Genomic DNA, 23,361 nt, shown 5'->3' with positions numbered 1-23,361 from the left:
AATAAACCAAGTATCTGTCTCTGTGTGCCATTAGGAGGTGACTGTGCCAACCTGCTGAAGAACATGGGCCCCCTGCCTGTGGACATGGCCAGGATGTACTTTGCTGAGACGGTCCTGGCTCTGGAGTACCTCCACAACTATGGCATCGTCCACAGGGATCTCAAACCAGACAAGTCAGTCTCTAATATCTCTATATTAAAGGCAGCTAATGTCACTGAGAAGGTAGATAGATATAGCCTGGTCTCAGATCTGTTAGTGCTGACTGGTGATTTTTTTTATTAATATCTTCTTTCCAACATGTCACACTAACCAAGCAACGACAAATAAAACACCACATGTAAACACACATTGTTCCCGCTCCTCCTATTTTGTCACATTTCTAGACTTTTCTTTGCATATCACAATTTAATCCTAACAAGAAGTTGAAATACAGATGTTGCGTATATGGGAGGGATGCAACGAAATTTAAAGAACAAGAAATAAATAGGTCATTAATATTCTGAAATGGTAAAGTTAGTCATAATAAAGTGGCCAGCAATTTTTTATTATGTACACTGCTCAAAAAAATAAAGGGAACACTTAAACAACACATCCTAGATCTGAATGAAATAAATAATCTTATTAAATACTTTTTTTCTTTACATAGTTGAATGTGCTGATAACAAAATCACACAAAAATAATCAATGGAAATCCAATTTATCAACCCATGGAGGTCTGGATTTGGAGTCACACTCAAAATTAAAGTGGAAAACCACACTACAGGCTGATCCAACTTTGATGTAATGTCCTTAAAACAAGTCAAAATGAGGCTCAGTAGTGTGTGTGGCCTCCACGTGCCTGTATGACCTCCCTACAACGCCTGGGCATGCTCCTGATGAGGTGGCGGATGGTCTCCTGAGAGATCTCCTCCCAGACCTGGACTAAAGCATCCGCCAACTCCTGGACAGTCTGTGGTGCAACGTGGCGTTGGTGGGTGGAGCGAGACATGATGTCCCAGATGTGCTCAATTGGATTCAGGTCTGGGGAACGGGCGGGCCAGTCCATAGCATCAATGCCTTCCTCTTGCAGGAACAGCTGACACACTCCAGCCACATGAGGTCTAGCATTGTCTTGCATTAGGAGGAACCCAGGGCCAACCGCACCAGCATACGGTCTCACAAGGGGTCTGAGGATCTCATCTCGGTACCTAATGGCAGTCAGGCTACCTCTGGCGAGCACATGGAGGGCTGTGCGGTCCCCCAAAGAAATGCCACCCCACACCATGACTGACCCACCGCCAAACCGGTCATGCTGGAGGATGTTGCAGGCAGCAGAACGTTCTCCACGGCGTCTCCAGACTCTGTCACGTCTGTCACGTGCTCAGTGTGAACCTGCTTTCATCTGTGAAGAGCACAGGGCGCCAGTGGCGAATTTGCCAATCTTGGTGTTCTCTGGCAAATGCCAAACGTCCTGCACGGTGTTGGGCTGTAAGCACCAACCCCCACCTGTGGATGTCAGGCCCTCATACCACCCTCATGGAGTCTGTTTCTGACCGTTTGAGCAGGCACATGCACATTTGTGGCCTGCTGGAGGTCATTTTGCAGGGCTCTGGCAGTGCTCCTCCTTGCACAAAGGTGGAGGTAGCGGTCCTGCTGCTGGGTTGTTGCCCTCCTACGGCCTCCTCCACGTCTCCTGATGTACTGGCCTGTCTCCTGGTAGCGCCTCCATGCTCTGGACACTACGCTGACAGACACAGCAAACCTTCTTGCCACAGCCATCCTGGATGAGCTGCACTACCTGAGCCACTTGTGTGGGTTGTAGACTCCGTCTCATGCTACCACTAGAGTGAAAGCACCGCCAGCATTCAAAAGTGTCCAAAACATCAGCCAGGAAGCATAGGAACTGAGAAGTGGTCTGTGGTCTCCACCTGCAGAACCACTCCTTTATTGGGGGTGTCTTGCTTATTGCCTATAATTTCCACCTGTTGTCTATTCCATTTGCACAACAATTTATTGTCAATCAGTGTTGCTTCCTAAGTGGACAGTTTGATTTCACAGAAGTGTGATTGACTTGGAGTTACATTGTGTTGTTTAAGTGTTCCCTTTATTTTTTTGAGCAGTATACATTTTTTGTATAAATGTACATATTATTGATTGGTATATTGGTTTTGTATAAATCATTTTCTATCAATACCATGATTATTATTGACATATTATAAATAAAATCTTCCCCCATTTTCATTCACACCAAGACAACTTCAAACTTGGCCCATTTGTTTTCATATTCCTTTATCTTTCCTTTTATATTTACAAAAAAAAGATCACGTTTGACAGTGTTCATTGACAGTTTGAGCCATTCTGCAAATAAGGGTCACTGCTCCTCTTTCCAGTGCCTTAAAATGACCATTTTAACAGTGTTAGTAACCTGAGCATGGAAGCATGTATTTTGACTGATGATCTTAACCTTTTTAAAATCGCCAGTCACTTGAGTGATCGATGTTATTGCGCCAATTGAGCGAGATTTTGTAGATTAAAGAGTTGTATAGTCACATGTAGAGGGTTGCAGATGTAATTGCAGGGTACAGTACGTTTCCTGAGCTCCAACAATGCCAGACGCTATCTTCTGCCATTGGAATCCGTGTTATGGTTTTCTCTCATTCTCTCCCTTCCCCAGTCTGCTGGTGACCTCCATGGGCCACATCAAGTTGACAGACTTTGGGCTGTCCAAGGTGGGCCTGATGAACATGACCACTAACCTGTACGAGGGACACATAGAGAAGGACGCACGGGAGTTCTCTGATAAACAGGTACATTGTGTGGAGATGATTGACATTCTACCTACTGTATAAGCCAATCTTTCTTGCTAATTTATTTATTTTGATAATTAAAACAAGAAAGCAGAGAGAACATGACAACTATGGTATCCAGTCTGAACACGGTTCAAAGTGTTCAGAAATTGGATACCAACAGCTTTCAGGTTATTCTTTTTCCAATGTGACAATGTCCAGCCTCAACCTTTCACCAAAACATAGTACTATTATGATGTGCCTATACCTGTTGCCTTCTGTCTGTGTCTGCAGGTGTGTGGGACCCCAGAGTACATTGCTCCAGAGGTGATCCTGAGACAGGGCTATGGGAAGCCTGTGGACTGGTGGGCTATGGGCATCATCCTCTATGAGTTCCTGGTCGGCTGCGTACCCTTCTTTGGAGACACACCAGAAGAACTGTTTGGGCAGGTCATCAGCGGTCAGTCTTAACTCTCTTCTCTCCTTTTGATTTGACTTATGGGGCGAATCCTAAGTTCCAATGAAGTCGAATTTGCACTTAACATTGACATCAATGCATAACTAAGTAGGACAAAAATATGCAGGCCTTAATGGTAATATCTAATTATTCAGTATGGGATTAGATGGTGCCAATCTTTCCGATTCATTTGGGATTAAGGCATGTAATGCACAAAACAGATGGTGTGTGGGGGTGTGGATTCAGCTTGACACGAGACATACATTTTTTTTAAAGTTTTTGATAACTTTATGATAGTTTTTACAGAGAACCCAAGTGTTCCCTCTATCCTATGTTAATGAATGTGGTGCCATGACAGATTTGGTGTGCTCTCCATCATGGCAGGCCAGAGGGACGCAGTGTTAATTAAAGGGCTCTGAACACACAGCTGAATGCCACGCTGCTCAGGCCTGAGGGCCACCATGCATATTCATGCTTCACTCCCAAATTTGATGAAAATGGGAGCGAAATGGCGCCAAAGAGACATCCGTGGAATGGTGCAGTCTATACTGGTGTGGCGTATGCTGCTATTTTTCAACTTTCGCGAACAGGCTACACTTGTCAAACACACATGAACACACAGACACATGGAGATACACACACAAAACTGGAAAACACACAGATGTTTTGATCACATACAGTACCTTCAGAAAATAGTCATACCCCTTGACTTATTTTACATTTTATTGTGTTACAGACTGAATTCAAATTGAATTAAATTGCTTTTTTTTACTTAACATAAATATATACACAGTACCCCATAATGATGAAGTGAGATGTTTTTAGACATTTTTGCTAAATTATTGAAAATGAAATATTTCATTTACATAAGTATTCCCACTCTTTGCTATGACACTCCAAATTGAGCTCAGGTGCATCCAATTTCCTTTGATCATCCTTGAGATGTCGCTACAATTTGATTGGAGTCCACCTGTGGCCAATTACATTTTTTGGACATGATTTAGAAAGAAACACACCTGTCTATATAATGTCCCACAGTTGACAGTGCATGTAAAAGCAGAAACTATACCATGAAGTCCAAGGAACTGTCCAAAACAGAATTGTGATGAGCATATATCCAGTGGTGGAAAAAGTACTCAATTGGCATACTGGAGTAAAAGAAAAGATACCTTAATTGACAATGACTCAAGTAAAAGTGAAAGTCACCCAGTAAAATACTACTTGAGTTAAAGTCTAAAAGTACTTGGTTTTAAATATACTTAAGTATCAAAAGTAAATGGAATTGCTAAAATGTACTTAAGTATCAAAAGTAAAAGTATAAACCATTTCAAATTCCTTATATTAAGCAAACCAGACGGCACAATTTAATTTTTTTCTCTTTTTATTGACTGATATCCAGGGGCACATACCAACACGCGGACATAATTTACAAACAAAGCATTTGTGTTTAGTTATTCCGCCAGTAGGGTAGGGATGACCAGGGATGTTTTCTTGATAAGTGTGTGAATTCAACCATTTTCCTGTCAAAATGTAACGTGTACTTTTCGGTGTCAGGGAAAATGTATGGAGTAAAAAGTAAATTATTTTCTTTAGGAATGTAGTAAAGTAAGTTGGAAAAAATATAAAACGTAAAGTACAGATACCCCAAAAAACCGACTTAAGTACAGTAGTACTTTAAAGTATTTTTTACTTAAGTACTTTACACCACTGCATATATCTGGGGAAGGGTATACAACAATTTTTAGAGTGTTGAAAGTTTCCAAGACCACAGTGGTCATTGAAGAATGGAAAAGATATGGAACTACCCAGACTCTACCCCGACCCCGACCAAACGGGCAAGAAGGACCTTGTTCAGGGAGGTGACCAAGAACCCAATGACCAATCTGACAGAGCTACAGAGTTCCTTGGCTGAGATGGGAGAACCTGCCAGAAGGACAACAGTCTCTACAGCACTTCACCAATCTGGGCTTTATGGGAGAGTGTCCAGACGGAAGTCAACCCTGAGAAAAAGGGCACATGACACGCCTGGAGTTTGCAAAAAGGAACGTGTGAGAGAGAGCATAAGGCAAAAGATTTTGTGGTCTGATGAGACAAAAATGTAACTCTTTGGCCTGCATGCAAAACGCTGTCTGGAGAAAACCAGGCACAGCTCATCACCTGTCTAACACCATCCCTTCCGTGAAGCATGGTGCTGGCAGCATCATGCTATGAGGATGGGATGTTTTTCAGCGGCAAGGACTGGGAGACTTGTAAGGATAGAGGAAACAATCAATGGAGTCAAATAGAGCAAAATCCTTGATGAAAACCTGCTTCAGAGTGCAAACAACCTTAGACTGGGGCGAAGACTTACGTTTCAACACGACAATGACCCCAACCAACGCTGGAATGGCTTCAGAACAAAAATGTGAAAGTCCTCGAGTGGCTCAGCCAAAGCCCAGACTTGAAACCCATTTGAAAGTCTGTGGAAAGACTTGAAGATTGCTGTTTACCACCGCTCCCCAACTAACTTAACAGAGCTTGAGAAAATCCGCAAGGAAGGAAGAATGGGAGAAAATCCCCACAAAGATGTGCAACGCTGACACAAACATACCCAATACGACTTAAAGCTGTAATCGCTGCCAAAGATGCTTCTTGACTCAGGGGTGTGAATACTTTTATAAATTAGATATTTAATTTTCAATAAATTTGCTAAAATGTATAAAACATGTTTTCACTTTTGACATTATGGGGTGTGTACATGGGTGAGAATAAAAAAAAAATGAATCAATTTTGAATTCAGCCTGTAACACAACAAAATGTGACCGACAGGCTTGATTCGGTCTTTTGTAGCAAAATTTGAAATTGTGTTTTTTTCATCGGATAAAAGTAGAGACTCAAAATGTTATGTCATACACTACCGTTGAGGAACAATGGGAAAGTAATTCTGCTTTGAAAGTTGATAAACTTGTAACCACACTTTTGAGAAAATGGCCCTTGAATGTTTTGGTACCTACTGGAGAGCTCTTCTTTATCAACACCCATTCAGCATCGTTCACACCTTCTTAGGCTTCAGCCCCACAAATCTCTTTAAGGATTCACATGTGAGGCTATGTACTAAACAACTAGATATTTCAAGACTAAAGGCTGGCTTATACTATGGGTATATTCGTAAATTTAATCAGAGTGTGCTCTGGGCGTTCATATACTCAGAGCGTTGTCAGATTGTCTGTTCGTAAATTCAGAGCGTTTCGCTTTCGGAGCGCACACTGGACGCTCTGGCCGAGGAGAAGGGTTGATCCGAGGGTTCTGACTAACAGCAGTCAAGCACCCAAGCTAACTGGCTAACGTTGGCTGGCTTGCTAGCTGGTTCCAGACACAAATGAGAGAACTCTCTGACCATTTTACTCACTCTAGCAGAGCTGGTTAGGCTGTTTTTATGTTATCTGGAGCGTTGGTGACTGCAACTGTGCTGCTGGCAACAATTTAATTACATTTTTATGCCAACAATTAGTGACACCGGCCACATTCAGTGGGAGTTGAGCGTTTGTAAATTATTCTGCGCTCTGGCATACTGACGGGAGTGCTCTGAAATCGGAGTAGATAGCCAGAGCGAATTTACCAGCTACGTCTATCGACAGTTGTTGCAGTGACATTATGAACATTCTATTGAAATAGTTACTTGCATAGTGGAGTCTTTTGTTTAAACAATGAACCATAATCCCATCTCATAACGTTACTACCCTGCATGAATCTGCAGGTAGATAACCAACCAGATTACATTTTAGCTAGCTTACATTAGGCTATAACTAGCAATGCAAATGGCTCAGAGATATGAATAATATTACTACACAGATCATACACGTAACATTAGCTAGCTAGCCAGCCAGCTATCGTTAGCTAGCTAGATAACAGTACACTTTAACTTGAAATGAAAACAACTTTCTGACAAAATGAGAAATGTGTAATATCTGAAAATGTAGCTAGCTAGACTATCTTACCCGTATACATGGATGGACGCTTCTCCCTCTCTCACGGATGCCATGGTTACCCTTAGTTTGAAGACGTAATCCAGAGACAGGTGTTTTATACAACAGTTCTCTTTTTGACTCCGTCTGCATATTTGCAATCAAACGCCAGAATTATCTCCATCTCCTTAGCTATCATACTCTAATTCCACTGCCTTCAAAACTCGGTTCTCCAGAAAGTGGAGAGCAGCACTTATGCAGTTCTACTACGTGATATCTTTCAAAAAAGCAGATTACGAAGGATTACCAACACATACTGACCAGCTCATGTTATAGACAGAAGCGAGCTACATGGCAGACCAATTCGAACTCATCTCTCGGCATGTCGAGCGTACTCATTATCTCAGCCGATCATGGCTGGCGGGATGGTTGTTGTCTTTTTCTGTGGCTAAACCAACTAGGCTCGTAATTTAACAATTGTATTAATATTTACAGATGGCATACAAGTTTATTATTAAGGCACATGAAGTTCACATGTTCCAGAAGGCATTTCTGCCTAAAAACGCATTTTGATAATAAAAAATAATAAAAAATGGCGCTCCTGTGAAGTAGTGATGCGCGACATACGCCTAGTTTCCTGAAACGAGTCACGTGGAATAGTCGAAGGGTATGAATACTTTCTGAAGGCATTGTAATTATAAAAATGTTTCAGACCTGGATAATGCATATTATTCCAGTACTGGAGAACAGACAATCATGAATTTCATATCTCATCCTTGAGGGAGTGAAGATCGCCAATTTCCAAATTCAATGGTGTGAATCACAATATGCCCTTTTGTCTGAGGAAACTCTCAATGACATGCATTAATCAGATTGACTGTGGGACTGTTAACTGTGGCTAACTGCTAACTCAGTATGTGTTGTCTATGGGGTGCTGTTAATAACTTCTTGCTAACTCCGTATGTGTTTTCTAAGGGATATTGCTAATATCTAGCTAACTCGGTGTTTGTTTCTATGGGATATTGCTAACGGCTAGTCAACTCAGTTTGTTTTTTGTGTGGGATACTGTTGCTAACTTATAGCTAACTCTGTATGTGTTGTCTGTGGGATATTGCTAAGTACTAACTAACTAACTGAGTGTGTTGTCGTTTCCAAGATGAGATCAACTGGCCGGAAGGAGAAGATGCTCCCCCTGCCGACTCCCAGGAGCTGATCACCCTGCTACTCAGACAAAACCCTCTGGAGAGGATGGGAACAGGTAGGCACAAGTTGTGCACAACACATGCCACATACAAATACCTTTTTCACTCTACCAAACCAAGCCAAGCTGTACTGGACTACTGGTTTCACATCCACCAACTAGAGTACAGTTCGGGTCGGCCCCCTATTTATGTGAGTCAGGCAAAAAATATATGTATTTATTGGGGCTACGTTTAGTTTGTTGAAACTCAGCACAGGGTACAGGAAAGGAAAGATTTTCTATTATTAGAGGTTGAAGGTGTTCAAAGGTTTACTAACAGTTATGACCTACCAGGGAGCATTCTCTCCCCTCAGTTAAAACTGTCCAGGTACAGACAGTGGTTATTGTCATAACTCTCTTGGTGCCTTCTCAGCACAGCCCATTATTTAAAGATACAAGGCTGGACAAATGGGATCAAACAAATGGGCGGAACAGTTTATCACATAACCCCGCTGCCTCACCTTTTCCTTCCCCCAATTACAATAATTCCTCCCGGGCTGCCTCGAATGTCGACCCGAGCAAGGTCGCGCATCTTCAGCGTCTGCGAATCATAAACATTGTCCCTGACCTGAGATGAAGCCACGGGCTCCCCACCGTGTCTTAAATGGCACCCTATTTACTATATAGGGCTCTGGTCAAAAGTAGTGCACCATGAAGGGAATAGGGTGCCATTTGGGACGTAGCCTTTGTCTCCTGCACAGCAGGCTATACAGGACTGTATTCATCAGATCCAGAGGTTGGGGTCGAGCTATTCATCGGCGGTCCTCTGTCTCTTCCTCATAGGTCACCGACAGGAAATTGCACTGCATAATTAATGGCCGGTGATGTCACTTTTGGGTGCTGGCCAATAAAAAAGAGAGGGTGAAATGTTAGCGTCTGCATTTCCTTTTGTGTTTGGACAGCGGTGCCACTGCCCCATGTCAACTTTTGTCTTGAATGGAGCGGAAGTGTGTATGTTGGTACTTGCAGTAGGCCTATGTGTGCAAGATATCTGTGTCCATCTCTGTGAGTCTGTTTGTGTATGCAGAGGTGGAAAAAGTACCCCATTTGTCATACTTGAGTAAAAGTAAAGATACCTTAATAGAAAATGACTCAAGTGAGAGTCACTTAGTAAAATACTACTTGAGTAAAAGTCTAAAAGTATTTGGTTTTAAATATACTTAACTATCAAAAGTAAAAGTACAAATAATAAAAAAAAATCCTTATATTAAGCAAACCAGAATGCGCCTTTTTCTTGTTTTTTTGTATTTTACGGAAAGCCTGGGGCACACTCCAACACTCAGACATAATTTGTGTGTTTAGTGAGACCGCCAGATCAAAGGCAGTAGAGATGCCAGGGATGTTCTCTTGATAAGCGTGTGAATTGAACACTTTTCCTGTTCTGCTCAGCATTCAAAATGTAACAAATACTTTTGGGTGTCAGGGAGTAAAAAGTACATTTATTTTCTTTAGGAATGTAGTTAAGTAAAAGTATAAATTGTCAAAAATATACATAGTAAAGTACAGATACGACAGAAAACTACTTAAGTCGTACTTTAAAGTATTTTTAATAAGTACTTTACACCACTGTGTGTATGCGTGTGTGTACAGTGCATTCAAAGTATTCAAACCCCTTGACTTTTTCCACATTTTGTTACGTTACAACCTTATTTTAAAATTGATTTTTAAAAAAAATCCCCTTCATCAATATGCCATAATTACAAAGCTTAAAACAAAAGAACATAGTACATTTACATAAGTATTCAGACCCTTTACTCAGTACTTTGTTGAAGCACCTTTGGCAGCGATTACAGCCTCAAGTCTTCTTGGGTATGACGCTACAAGCTTGGCACACCTGTATTTGGGGAGTTTCTCCCATTCTTCTCTGCAGATCCTCTCAAGCTCTGTCAGGTTATATGTGTCTGTTCATAATGTGTTTGTGCATCCTTCCTTAGGCGGTGCGTATGAGGTGAAGCACCACCAGTTCTTCCACACTCTGGACTGGGACAGTCTGCTGAGACAGAAGGCTGAGTTCATCCCTCAGCTGGAGTCAGAGGACGATACCAGCTACTTCGACAGTGAGTCTAGTCTACTTCCTGCTCTGAAAAAGTACAGTAATCTATACTATAGAATACAGCTACTTCGAAAGTGAAAGTTAGGTAGGATAGTAATTCATGCTTTTTTCCCCCACAGCTCGATCAGATAGGTACCATCACCTGGAGACGGAGGAGGAGGAGGATATGAATGATGAAGACTTCAATGTGGAGCTACGACAGTTCTCCTCCTGCTCTCACAGGTTCTCCAAGGTGTGTTCTCTTTCTTTCTCTTTCTTTCTCTCGCTCTATTTCGCTGTTTCTCTCACTTTCTCGATAAGCTACAAAGCATTCACTCAAGGCATCACTGCTCGCACACTTCCATATCACTCCTTACGATGGCAAGCCAATTGTGGATCAATGAGGTCGTTACCTAAAACAGAAAATGATTGGAGTTCAAACCAACATCTGGAATGCTTTCAGTGTTAACTCCGCATGTAAGATTTCATATGGAACCGACTTTGTTTGGTCCATAAAACATGCTATGCATCTTTACCCCAACCCCCTACAGCATGTAATGTAAATCTCGGCTTTGCATAAATGTTCTGCTGCAAAATCAGATCTATTTTAGGAGAACGTAGAACACAATGGCAACACGTGCGCGTTGTTGTGCTGCATTGCAGTATGCTCTGCCTCTGAAAACAATGTGCCTTCGAAGGCAGGAGAATGGCTGAGGAAGAGTTTTTGTTCCGTGACCCACCACGACCCACCAGTTTGTAGTGCACAGCCTAGCAGTCTAAGCAGTGGCTGCTGCCGCTATTTTGGAATCACTGCCTGTTTTCTATAGTATCAAGGTCTGTCCCAACTTTTTCGTACTATGAATGGATATATTTATGAGTGATGTGTTTAGGTGTACAGTAGTTTTTTTCCCTCTATGAGGACAGTCTGTAAGGTCTCTGTCTGTGTGTCTGTCCCTGCATGTGTAGGTGTACAGCAGCTTGGACCTGTCCCGTGGCCAGCTGGAGGAGAAGGGCGAGACGGAGGAGAAGAAGAGTGAGAGCTCTCTGACTGTGGACTCTCTGAGCTGGACACCGGAGTTCACTGAAATGTACGCTCCACAATATCCCTTCTGTTACACTTAAACTCTGATTAATGACCATCTATTGTTTTCACACACCTTTTGGTTCACTATTCATTCAGTTCTCATCACCATTACACTTGCAATGCGTAACCCAATTAGTCAGTACAACAATTATAATACAGTAAGCTAGTATGTTTTGAATGTTTATTTTCTGAGGGTGGTTGATATTTACCCATTTCCATTTTCTCCCCTCAGGCACTCCCTATCCCGATCCTCAGACACAGAGAGCACTAGCATGGGCCTTCGCCCCCCCGGCCTGCTCCCCAAGTTTGCTATCTCGGCAGAGGACGGAGATGAGGAGTCCCTGGTCCTGGGGGACCCCAGCAAGGTGGCCTTCTCCATCGGAGAGGACGAGGTTGACGCAACCACCCCCGGGAGCACCCACAGCGGGGCAACTCTCTCTGGTATGGAGGCCTGGGCCTAGAGCACTGGTTAGAGCTGGTAGAAGATGTAGGGATAATGCTAGATATGGGCATCATGTTGGGTGTTTAAGACTGTGGGTTCAACTGGTATTCAAAAGCAAAAAAAGTTATGATATGGTTCAATGTTTTTAATGTGCTTGACTAACAAAAACATGTATGGAACATTTTGGACATAATTGTACCCTGTTCTTCTTTGGTCTGTAGGTAGTTTCTCAGAGCACCTGGACCCGCTTCCTTCCAGGGGTGAGGGCGTAGACAGCCCTGACTCCTCCTCCAAGACTCCCATGGACCTGGGGGGGCAGCATGGCGGCCTGCAGCCCGATGGACATGGGGATAAGCATGGTGGTGTTGCCAAAGTTTCCAAGTCTGTCTCAGCTAGTGCCCTCTCCCTCATGATCCCTGGAGGTGAGAGGATACACACACACACACACACACACACACACACACACACACACACACACACACACACACACACAACCCCTGTGATCTCTAGCATTTCGATTTAGAGGAGGTTAGAGGACAGGATGAGGAGTAAGCGCAAGCACATAATTAGAATTAGAGCGATGGATTTTGAGAGAGGAGTGTGAAAGAGATGAAAGATGCCGAGATGAAAGATCTGTGTGAAATTGGCACAGCTCCTGCTGGGATGAGGCTCCAGTTTATGGAGTGGCTGTGTGCGCAGTAGCCCAGAAGAGGAGCCACTAACTCGGGTGGTGAGCTGAGAGGCCCTTCCACTGTTGGGAGGGGAGTAAATCCCTTAGGTCTCACTCCCAGCAGGGACACAGTGATTCCCTGCTCCCAGGCTTTATAGGAATAGCTGGGTACTGAGGGGAGAGCCACTGGAAAACAGGTCAATAGAAATGACAGTAGCGGTCTTTATATGTGTGTCTGTGTTTTCACCTTTAAATGAACTTCCACTGGGGTTTTGGTTTGAAGAATTTTTTGAATTCACTCTATAAAAATAGGATAAAAATGGATGGTGTGCTATTCAAAAAACGTATATGGCAACACTTATTTTGCTTTCACACTATCTGGCAGATTCCCAGATTAGTCTCTTGATTGTATCACAATGGCCACATTATATCCCCTTCATTAATGTGTGTCTCATATTGGTATATATATCATTAGAAATGTCTTTCTCATTCTTCCAGATATCTTAAATGCCTGCTTTGTGATATTTCCAGCCAATTTTTAATAATTTAAAATAATGACATTTATTTGTCCGTCTTATTGTTCCAGATATCTTCGGGGTGTCCCCTCTGGCCAGCCCCATATCCCCCTACTCCCTTTCCTCGGACCCATCTTCTCGTGACTCCTCCCCCAGCCGAGACTCCTCCCTCTGCGTCATCTGCCCTCGGCAGCCAATCATCATCCACAGCTCAGGGAAGAAGTTTGGCTTCACGCTGCGGGCCATCCCGGTGTACGCCTGCGACCGTGATGTCTACACTGTCTACCACACGGTCTTAGTAAGAACAGCCTTGTTTCACCATGTTGGGACAAACACAGTCAAATAGCTAATGAAGTACTGGTAATACAGTACATTTCTGTTGATGGTCACTTTCATCTGTGCCATTGGATATTGAATAATACGTTTAGTGGCTGTATTCAATTAAACATGTACCATGGGAAACAATATTTTGTTTTTGTACTGCAATATGATCTCATTATCGAGTGATGGTAGATACAAGTAGCTAGCTGTGTTTCTGTGTGTTTAGAATGTGGAGGACCCGGGTCCGGCCCAGAAGGCAGGGCTGAAAGCTGGTGACCTCATCACTCATGTGAATGGAGAGCCGGTCCACGGCCTGGTCCACACTGAGGTGGTGGAACTGCTGCTCAAGGTCAGAGAACCATTTGGATATAAAGCTTTCATCAGATATACTGTAACTGCTAGTTACAAGTGTCCACAAAGGGTAGTGATGTAATCGTATAAGCATAAGGTATCTCTTAAAGGTATTTCTAGTTTGTAACTTGATATTCTCATGATGGAGCTCATATATCTCAATGTTTATCTACCGGTAATTTTATTTACAGTAGTCCAGCCAACTATTTTTTATTTCCAACCCTGTTTCTAACTTAACACTCTCACAAAGGTGCTAATTCATTTGGGGCCAGTTTATCTTATGTATCCATGTATCTGCTTCCTTTCCAGAGTGGCAGTAAGGTGGCAATCTCCACCACACCGTTTGAGAACACCTCCATCAAAACAGGGCCTGCCAGGAGGAACAGCTGCAGGAGCAAGATGATCCGACGCACCAAGAAGCCCAAGAAGGAGAAGACACAAGAAAGGCAAGAATTTCATGTTTGGTTTTGTTGTTTTCTATATGAGAAACCATTTCATTATTAGATATGAACCAATTAACTAGATCTAGGTCTCTATACAGTGTGCTCTGTAGAGGTCACTAGTAAGCTTGTACAGCAAGCGTTTTCAGGTTTTGTCATATACAGTATAACCACAGGGTGTAGCTGTGGCTCCTTGCAACAGTGCTAAAACTCCCTCTGTCACAACTAGACAACGACAACTCTCATCACTACTGTCAGTCAAGTTTTTCATTCCAAAGATCTCACTGTGGCTTTCATTTTTGATTGACTGAATGGTTTTATTGGTTCCTCAAGAACATAAACATTGTTAAACCACCATTTAAGAACAATGATCATCAACTCAGCGAAAAAAAGAAACGTCCTCTCACTGTCAACCGCATTTATTTTCCGCAAACTTAACATGTGTCAATAATTGTATGAACATAACAAGATTCAACAACTGAGACATAAACTGAACAAGTTCCAAAGAACTTGTGACTAACAGAAATTGAATAATGTGCCCCTGAACAAAGGGGGGGTCAAAATCAAAAGTAACAGTCAGTATCTGGTGTGGCCACCAGCTGCCTTTAGTACCGCAGTGCATCTTCTCCTCATGGACTGCACCAGATTTGCCAGTTCTTGCTGTGAGATGTTACCCCACTCATCAAATGTTTTTTACCCCACTCTTCATCCAAGGCACTTGCAAGTTCCCGGACACTTCTGTGGGGAATGGCCCTAGCCTTCACCCTCTGATCCAACAGGTCCCAGACATGCTCAATTGGATTGAGATCCGGGCTCTTCACTGGCCATGGCAGAACACTGACATTCCTGTCTTGCAGGAAATCACGTACATAACGAGCAGTATGGCTGGTGGCATTGTCATGCTGGAGGGTCATGTCAGGATGAGCCTGCAGGAAGGGTACCACATGAGGGAGGAAGATGTCTTCCCTGTAACGCACAGCGTTCAGATTGCCTGCAATGACAACAAGCTCAGTCCGATGATGCTGTGACACACCACCCCAGGCCATGATAGACCCACCACGCACAGAACGAGCAGTATGGCTGATTTCTTGCAAGACAGGGATGTCAGTGTTCTGCCATGGCCAGTGAAGAGCCCGGATCTAAATCCAATTGAGCACATCTGGGACCTGTTGGATCAGAGGGTGAAGGCTAGGGCCATTCCCCCCAGAAGTGTCCGGGAACTTGCAAGTGCCTTGGATGAAGAGTGGGGTAACATTTTTTTGCTGAGTTAAGTTATAACACAATTTTAAGGATCGTTTTCTTAGACGCTCTCTAGAGTCTAGACCACAAATATAATCTAGTGAGTGTCTGGGCCTCATACTGGTAGACTGACCTTGTCTTCTCTCCTCTCTCTCCAGGCGGCGGTCTGTGTTCAGGCGATTTGCCATGCAGCCCTCCCCTCTGCTGCAGACCAGCCGTAGTTTCTCCTCTCTCAACCGCTCCCTGTCCTCTGGGGAGAGTGTCCCAGGGTCTCCTACCCACAGCCTGTCCCCCCGCTCCCCCACCGCAGCCTTCCGACCCACCCCCGACTTCAACCAGTCAGGTGAGATAGACTGTCAATCATTCACATTTTATGGAATAAATTAAATGTACACAATAAAATACATTTTCGAATTAAGCAGTGTTTATCAGTAAAACAATCAATGTTTCTTAAATTAAGATGTACTATATTTACCCCTATAAAATATTATTAGTTGAATAAGGTCCTTCCCTCTGGGTTTCCAGGTGGCAACTCCTCTCAGAGTAGCTCCCCGAGCTCCAGCGCTCCAAACTCCCCCGCAGGCTCCGGCCACATTCGCCCCAGCACCCTCCATGGCCTGGGCCCCAAATTGACTGGCCAGAGGCTCCGACAGGGCCGTCGCAAGTCCGCCGGCAGCATTCCCCTCTCCCCGCTGGCCCGCACTCCATCTCCGACCCCCCAGCCCACCTCCCCGCAGCGCTCACCATCTCCCTTACTCAGCCATGGGTCCATGGGGATCTCCAAGACCACCCAGGCCTTCCCAGTCAAGATGCACTCACCCCCCACCATTGTCCGCCACATGGTACGGCCCAAGAGTGCGGAGCCGCCCCGCTCTCCGCTCCTCCAGCGGGTGCAGTCGGAGGAGAAGCTGTCACCCTCCTACACGGGTGACAAAAAACACCTGTGTTCCAGGAAGCACAGCCTGGAGGTGACCCAGGAAGAGACCCTGGGAGAGGAGGTGCGTCCTGGGGACATGGACCACCACACCCTGCAGAGTGTGGAGGAGACGCCCAGCGAGCCTCCGGCCATCACCCGGGTCCGGCCGGCTGAGCAGGGCTGCCTCAAGAGGCCCGTTGGCCGCAAGATTGGTCGGCAGGAGTCTATGGAGGAGCTGGACAAGGAGAAACTGAAAGCCAAGGGGGTGATGAAGAAACAGGACTGGTCAGAGAGGCGAGAATCCCTGCAGAAGCAGGACGCTCTACAGGAGTCTGATACATCTGGTGCTGAAGGAGTAAGAAGCCAGAGCAGAAGCCAAGGCTCAGAGACAGTCTCGCTGGAAGGCAAAGCTGCCAGCTTCACCCTAAAAGATGTCCTGTATAAGAAGCTGAACACGCGTGCCTGTGAGGGCACCCCTGAACCACTAGGGGGCAATAGCGCTGACCCATCTCTGTGCTCTATCCATCCTGACTGGAGCCCCCAGAAGCCTGAGTGGCAGCTGTCCAGGCAGAGCAAAGAGGGCGGTAAGCCAGACAGGCTTGATTTCAAGGCCCCGAACATGGAATTTGTCCGAAAGAGGCAGTCGTTCGAGGAGCGAGAAGACGGCATGTGTCGGCTCTCTCCCGGCATTCATGAGAGCCTCCATTTTGGCTCCATCCGTTCCAAGAGTCTGCAGCTGGACTCAGCGCTGGCTCTAGACCACATCAAAAGTACAATGAGCAGCGTCCACACCAGCCCTGAGGGCCTGAACCCCAAGATGTTCTCTGGGAGGGGGGAGGGAAGCGCCGTGGAGAAACTCCAGCTCATCTCCTCCAATGAAGGCTCCCTCAGGAAGACCTCCTCGGAATACAAGCTGGAGGGGCGTCTGGTCTCCTCCCTCAAACCCCTGGAGGGCACCTTGGACATTGGCCTTCTTTCCGGGCCAAGGGTGTCTAAAACAGACACCTGCCTCTCCAAGATGGCCGACAGTGATGGCGGCTCAATAGGGATGCCCACGTGGCTGCAAAGCCCAGTTGAGCGGCAGGTGTTGATTCCCCTGCTCAAACCCTCTGACAAGCAGAAGAGCCCCCCCACCAGTATACTAAGCCCTGGAGCTGTTGTGGCCCTCAGCAGCCCAGTTCCCGCCAAAGAGGCTAGTATTTCCAACACTGGGTTTAAATGCAGTAGCAGTGGTGAGACGCCACACGACAGACCTAGTCACAGTGAACCCTCTATGGCTTCCTCCAAGGCAGAGGTCTCCGACTTTGGTGGGAAACAAGAGAGCAGGTCCAGTATGATAGCTCACGATCATAGGACATCCCGCCACAGCGCCCACTTTTCCCACTGCGGGAAGACGCCCTCCATACGGGAGGTCAGCAACGAAGACCAGGAGGAGGAGGTGGAGCCACCTCAAGAGACTTCAGCTCCCGCACAGGAAAACAACATTGACATCTCCAAGACATCCGATACAGTTGTCGCCGCAAAGCCAGGGAATCCCAGGAAGACTGCAGCATCCGTCCCTGCCCCAAAGGTGGAGGTTCATGCAACTGCCCCTCATGTAGCTGTACCAGTGAAGCAAAGTTCAGATTGTCAGTCAGGGCCCAGTTACCTGCAGAACATTGAGAAACAAGGACCAGCTGAGAATACAGGTAGCATCACTACATTTGTACAATTTATTTTAGAGCAGACTCCATACCTGTCAAAGACGCAGATGGTATACAGCAGTCCCTCGACAGGGGCCACAATGCAAACGTCCATCCCTGCTCCAATCTCTAGTCTTGGAGATAAGAACCGAACAAGTGGTCAAGCTTCTCAAAAACAGCATGGCACGGAGAAAACCCAAAATCTGGACAAGGTTCAAAGCAACAGGCCAGTTCCAAACAATGTCAATGAACCTGCCAGTGTGTCTGCTGTTGAGGAGCTCAAAACTGCAAACGCAGGAAGAGATAAAATGACCGAAGTCAGAGAGACAAGTGCTAAAGTGGATGTAAAATCTGTTTTGTCTAAAGAAATGTTGTACAATGCAACTGGTAAAACAGAAGCAACACAAAGGTGTGATCAAAGAAAATATGCTTGTACCATTAGCAGTCAGGTAGCAAATAGTAGTGTAGCAAAGCAAACTAGAGAAGATCCCACTTCACCAAAGATGAAGGGTAGCAATGCAAAGACTGGAGAGCGAGAGCAGTTATCTTTAACAAATCGACCTGCTGAAAAGGCTTGGATCAAAGGGGCTCTTGAGACAGAAACACCCATCACTAAAAAGCAAACTGTTGATGTAAATATCAAAGAGACAAGTCCTGTGCGGGCAGTGAAACAGTCACCACCAAGTCCCGCTTCAACAAAACAAACGATCTTCAATCCCAAAACTAAGCCAAGATCTGACTCACCTCTCCCTTCACAAACTTTTGGGAAGACAGAGGAGGAGAGGGGGAGGTATGAAGCGAAAACTCCTGCCACAGCCCCAGTCGTCAAAGTAAGCCTGGATTCAAAACCGCAAGAGTCATCTCAGAAAACCCTGGTGTCAATGGTCAAAGAAATCCCAGACTCAAAACAGAAAGATCCCCTACTCAAAACCTCAGTCCAAAGCCATGTCAAAGAAAGTTCAGTCTCTAAACTAAAGGAATCTTTGTCCCAAATTCCTGCCCTAACTCCAGTTGTCAGACAAAACTCTGACCCCAAAAAACCCCAGAAAGAACTAGAACCCCACACCTTTGCCCCAACCCCAGCCCAAGTCATCAAAGATAACCTGGACTCAAAACAGAAATCAGCTCCTCAGAAAACCTCTATCTCAACCTCAATCAACTCAAAACAAAAGGAAATCACTACTTCAACAGTTGTCAGACAAATCGTAGATTCAAAACATAAATCACCCCCTCACAAAACTCTTGCCCCAAACGCAACCACTGTCATGAAAGAGCCAGCCCATATCTTTGCTGCAACCCGACAAGCCCAGAAAGAGCCTCCGACCTGGGCCAGTGCTCCCTCCCAGTCCGCCCCTGTACCAGTGGTGCCAGCCCCAGCAGTGAGAAGAGAAGCACACCCACCCAACGGTGGAACTCTCTCAAGCAGGGCCAGCGGCAGCACCGGACCGGAGGCTGTGGTCCAGACCTCCAGGGAGGACCAGGGGAAGCCGAGGGAAGAGGCCCCTAGGTTGGACTCTTATAGGGGCCTGGGTGGGGTGGATGCCACAGGGCCAGCAGCCACCACCCCCAGCAACAGCACCCCCCAGGCCAAACCCAGCACAGCTGAACCCAGGGTCACTAACTCTGACAAGCAGTTAACCTCCAGCCGAAAAGAACAGGCTGACAAGAAGAAAGGGGAATCTGCTCAAGAGGTAGCGTCTGCACAGAAAAACACCAAGAGAGAGACTTCAAGAGTGGCTGCTGTGGTGAAAGAAGCCACAGGTTCAGACAAAGACTTGGCCCGACACAAGCAATCAAAGGATTTGCCACGTGGCCCCGCAAACAGAAAGTAAATGCGGGATTAAAAAAAATACGACGGCAGCCACCTTTGCTTTTGCGATATGTCCGAAATAAACATTTTTGTTTTTGTTAGTAGTGTCATCATGCCTTATTTCTTTGAGAACCGGGGAAGCTGTTACTTCAGTGTTTATAATGCGTGAGAGAGACAGATTTTTGTGTGTGTGTGTTATCCTGAGTGTGTGTGGTGGTGATTTGTGAATGCTTGGTCGATACAATAAATGTCTAATGTTTTTGGACTGAATGTAGACTGATTTGCTGCTCATCTGTGGTTCTCTGCTGTGTGTAACAAAGGTGTCAAATTTGTATCTGGTGATTGTTTGGGGGCTTTATTTTTAATTGACAGCAGAGTGCAATGTGCAATCAATATGTCAGGGGGCAGGTTGAATTGAATTGCACTGGGTTTAGCGGTCTGGGTTTAGAGCACCTGACATTGAAGGTAGCAGACTTTCGATGCGTGTAGACTGAACTATGTCCATTTCACTCCCACTCAAAGAGTTGTGTGAGCTGAAAACACAGTAGTCATGGCACATCATCCCGTCAACCACTTAAGAGGTATGATATTGATGCAGATCATTCACTCGCACTCGTTATACAGAAGTGAAATATCACCAAGTTTGTTTAGATACTTTATCTTATGTCGCTTTTTCTTTATTTTGTAATTACCAAGAAGTGAAGTTAGCTTTTTTGGGGTTTTGGGTAGCGGTGAACAGAAGAAACGCAGTATGTTCTGTACTTCTTACCTATAACTATTTAATATGGAATCATCTTACGGTTCTGGAATCATATTTAGTGGAAGAGGCCTTAGGGTTATGGGGAATAAAAAAAACTTGCTGTTCTTAGCAGGTTATGTTGTAATTCACATTCCTTTCACATCTCTACATTTCTTAACCTTTGATTTTTATGCAATATCTTGTAAGTAATTATGTCAACACTAACTGTAAAAATTGGGATACATGGGCTTAAGTAAATATAAGTGTTTGTTTTATATGTATATATTTTGCAATGTCATGTTTGTATACTCAGTGATGTCATTTCAGAATCATGTTCTGCTTGATAATTCTGTGGTCTAGAATAAGCTAACATAATGTCTATCTATACCTATCCAAAAGACATCCTCTCTAACATAGTAATTTTAACAGTTCTGATATGTTCTGAATTTTACGTGAAGAGAAATAAAGCATAAATGGGCAATTGTGCTTTTCCTCAAAAATGTAGTGTTACACATAAAAAAACAAAGGAGAAAGTGGTTCCAAGAATGTGTTCAATCTCGATATTGCCATAATGTATGAAGAATTGTAATACACTGGAATATTTCACTGAGCCCAATAAATTTGAATATTTCACTGAGAAAATATGTATGTTATTATGGCAATGTGTAGAATGCAAGCTCAATGAGTTGATGGAATGAAACAACAATTCTAAGTATGTTTGCCACACTGTGGAAAATATTTCTGAAAGTCCGTTTTTAAGGAGTAATCTGCATCTTATTGGGTGTTGTTTTCCAGTTTTGTGCGATTAGATGTTCATACAATGGGAAATGCATTTTTGGGTATGGTAAATTTAAAAAGGGCTAAAATTCAAGTAAACGTCTAGAAAATATATTGGGAATGTCAGGGTTGCAAGAGATTAGATTTCAGAAACTTCTGAAGTTGTGTTCTATTGTTTGTATTGTTTTTTGTCATTTTCATTCAACTCCTGTTTTTTCTTTTCTTTTTCCGTGAGCAATGCAGTAGCCTACATTTATGTACCAGATCAGCCAGATGAAAACAATATCCAGTTAAATGTCTAGCTCACAATAGGCTTGAAATTACTGATTTTGTAAGAACAAAATGCACCAATATACAAATCTTATATACATAAGTCATTATTCTAGACAGCTGATGTTTAGGTGATTATACTGACTTTGTGTATCAAAAAACAGTGGACCTCTTTTACGCTGACATAGGCATATCCTGTAGTTTAGCTGCCAGGCCTTTTGATTGCATACCCTAAATATCCAACACAAAGTAGATTTCTAAATATGCTATACAATATTTACTCTATAATGTAGGCTATGTCATAACAATCTACTTTATCTTAGGGAGGCAAACAAAAACTAAACGGGACGCTATATATTTACATAGATGGTCAATTGTACCCACGAATGCACATTCTAGAAAATAACAAATGAGATTGATTGTGAAGATTTTTTTTAAAAATAAGAATCTGAAGTTTTACTATTCTCATTTAGTTATTGTAAATGTATTGTCAAATGTTTGGGGGGAGAGAAAAAGGTCACCTTAATATTAGACACCTTTCCCCTTCCTTCTAGTTGTACTAATTAGTAGAAAGAATGATTCAGATGAGAATGTTGTTCCCTATCAAACAGGCTCTTCCCACTGGGCAAAAGCTGGTTGAGTCAACCTTGTTTCCACTTCATTTCAACCAAAAAGATTCAATGGGATGACGTTGAATGAACGTGAAAAACTGATTGGATTTGAAGAAAGTCATCAATGTAAGGGAATTTCACGTATAATTTTTTTGCACCTAACTTTAACCAAAATTCAATGACATGGTGACATTTTGTGTTGATTTCACGTTGAATTTACATTCGATGACAACCAAATGTAAATCAAAACAAGACGTTGAACTGACGTCTGTGCCCAGTGGGGGATACAGATGGAAATGAATCAGAAAGACACTCCATCATTCAAAGAAAGTGTTATTTTTACCCATGCCTTTTTTTCTGATTGATGTTTAAATCCTTTAAAAATAGCACATTCAGTGTTTGTTTACAAATACTTCATGGATGTATATTTTGTATATTGTGTTAATGATTTGCCAAATCTATACGCTACGTCACAGGAAATATGTTCGTGTTGGTAGTGTCTGTGACTTCCTCACCTACCCAGCCACCCAGTTGTGTTAGACTGTCTATCTGTGTGGTGGTCAATGTCTCTGTTTCAACATCTGTCGGGTCCCACATTGTCCTGCTTGTTTTTGGAGTTTCCTTTTTTCCTTTATGTGTGAAACTAGTATTAGATGAACTTGCTTACTATGGTTTGTCTTTTAGGATTTGTACAATAAAGATGTTTGAGTTTTTGTATTTCGCCCAAGGAAATCTCTATGGATGTCATAGATGTATATTAAAACAGATATTTATACTTCTAAAGTTGCATAACACTGAAAATAAAAAGGCATGATAAAAACCAGTTTCTTTTCTTTATTGATTTAATGAAATGATCATGAAAAATCTGAATATGCATTATTATTTGTGTCATTGTGATATGAAGAGATGTACTAAAATGGCATGCCTGGCCTTGTATTTATCCTTGGTATGTTCAGTTCTAATGGATATGGTAGAACTACCCAGATTGTTTTAGTCAACTAAACTTAGTTCTGACCCACTTATATAGTCCCATTAAGATGCTCAAACTGTCATCTG

General features: G+C 43.7%; 1 protein-coding gene across 8 annotated transcripts in view; it reads left to right on the top strand.

Annotated features, from left to right (window-relative positions):
• The window catches only part of LOC115203965 (microtubule-associated serine/threonine-protein kinase 1), a 181,889-nt gene extending 158,761 nt beyond the window's left edge, over positions 1–23,128 (top strand). For all 8 annotated transcript variants that reach the window (XM_029769092.1, XM_029769091.1, XM_029769095.1 and 5 more), the window contains 14 exons: positions 35–173; positions 2,654–2,786; positions 3,060–3,225; positions 8,323–8,424; positions 10,341–10,463; positions 10,579–10,691; positions 11,405–11,526; positions 11,755–11,963; positions 12,186–12,386; positions 13,221–13,447; positions 13,697–13,819; positions 14,131–14,267; positions 15,659–15,843; positions 16,026–23,128. In XM_029769092.1, the coding sequence (XP_029624952.1) occupies positions 35–173; positions 2,654–2,786; positions 3,060–3,225; positions 8,323–8,424; positions 10,341–10,463; positions 10,579–10,691; positions 11,405–11,526; positions 11,755–11,963; positions 12,186–12,386; positions 13,221–13,447; positions 13,697–13,819; positions 14,131–14,267; positions 15,659–15,843; positions 16,026–19,930 (5,885 nt within the window). In that variant the 3' untranslated portion in view covers positions 19,931–23,128. The remainder of the gene's footprint in view (positions 1–34; positions 174–2,653; positions 2,787–3,059; positions 3,226–8,322; positions 8,425–10,340; positions 10,464–10,578; positions 10,692–11,404; positions 11,527–11,754; positions 11,964–12,185; positions 12,387–13,220; positions 13,448–13,696; positions 13,820–14,130; positions 14,268–15,658; positions 15,844–16,025) is intronic.
• The last annotated feature ends 233 nt before the right edge of the window (positions 23,129–23,361 follow it).

Source organism: Salmo trutta, chromosome 12 (genome assembly GCF_901001165.1).
Source record: "Salmo trutta chromosome 12, fSalTru1.1, whole genome shotgun sequence".
NCBI lineage: Eukaryota > Metazoa > Chordata > Actinopteri > Salmoniformes > Salmonidae > Salmo > Salmo trutta.
This window is presented reverse-complemented; position numbering and strand designations above follow the sequence as displayed.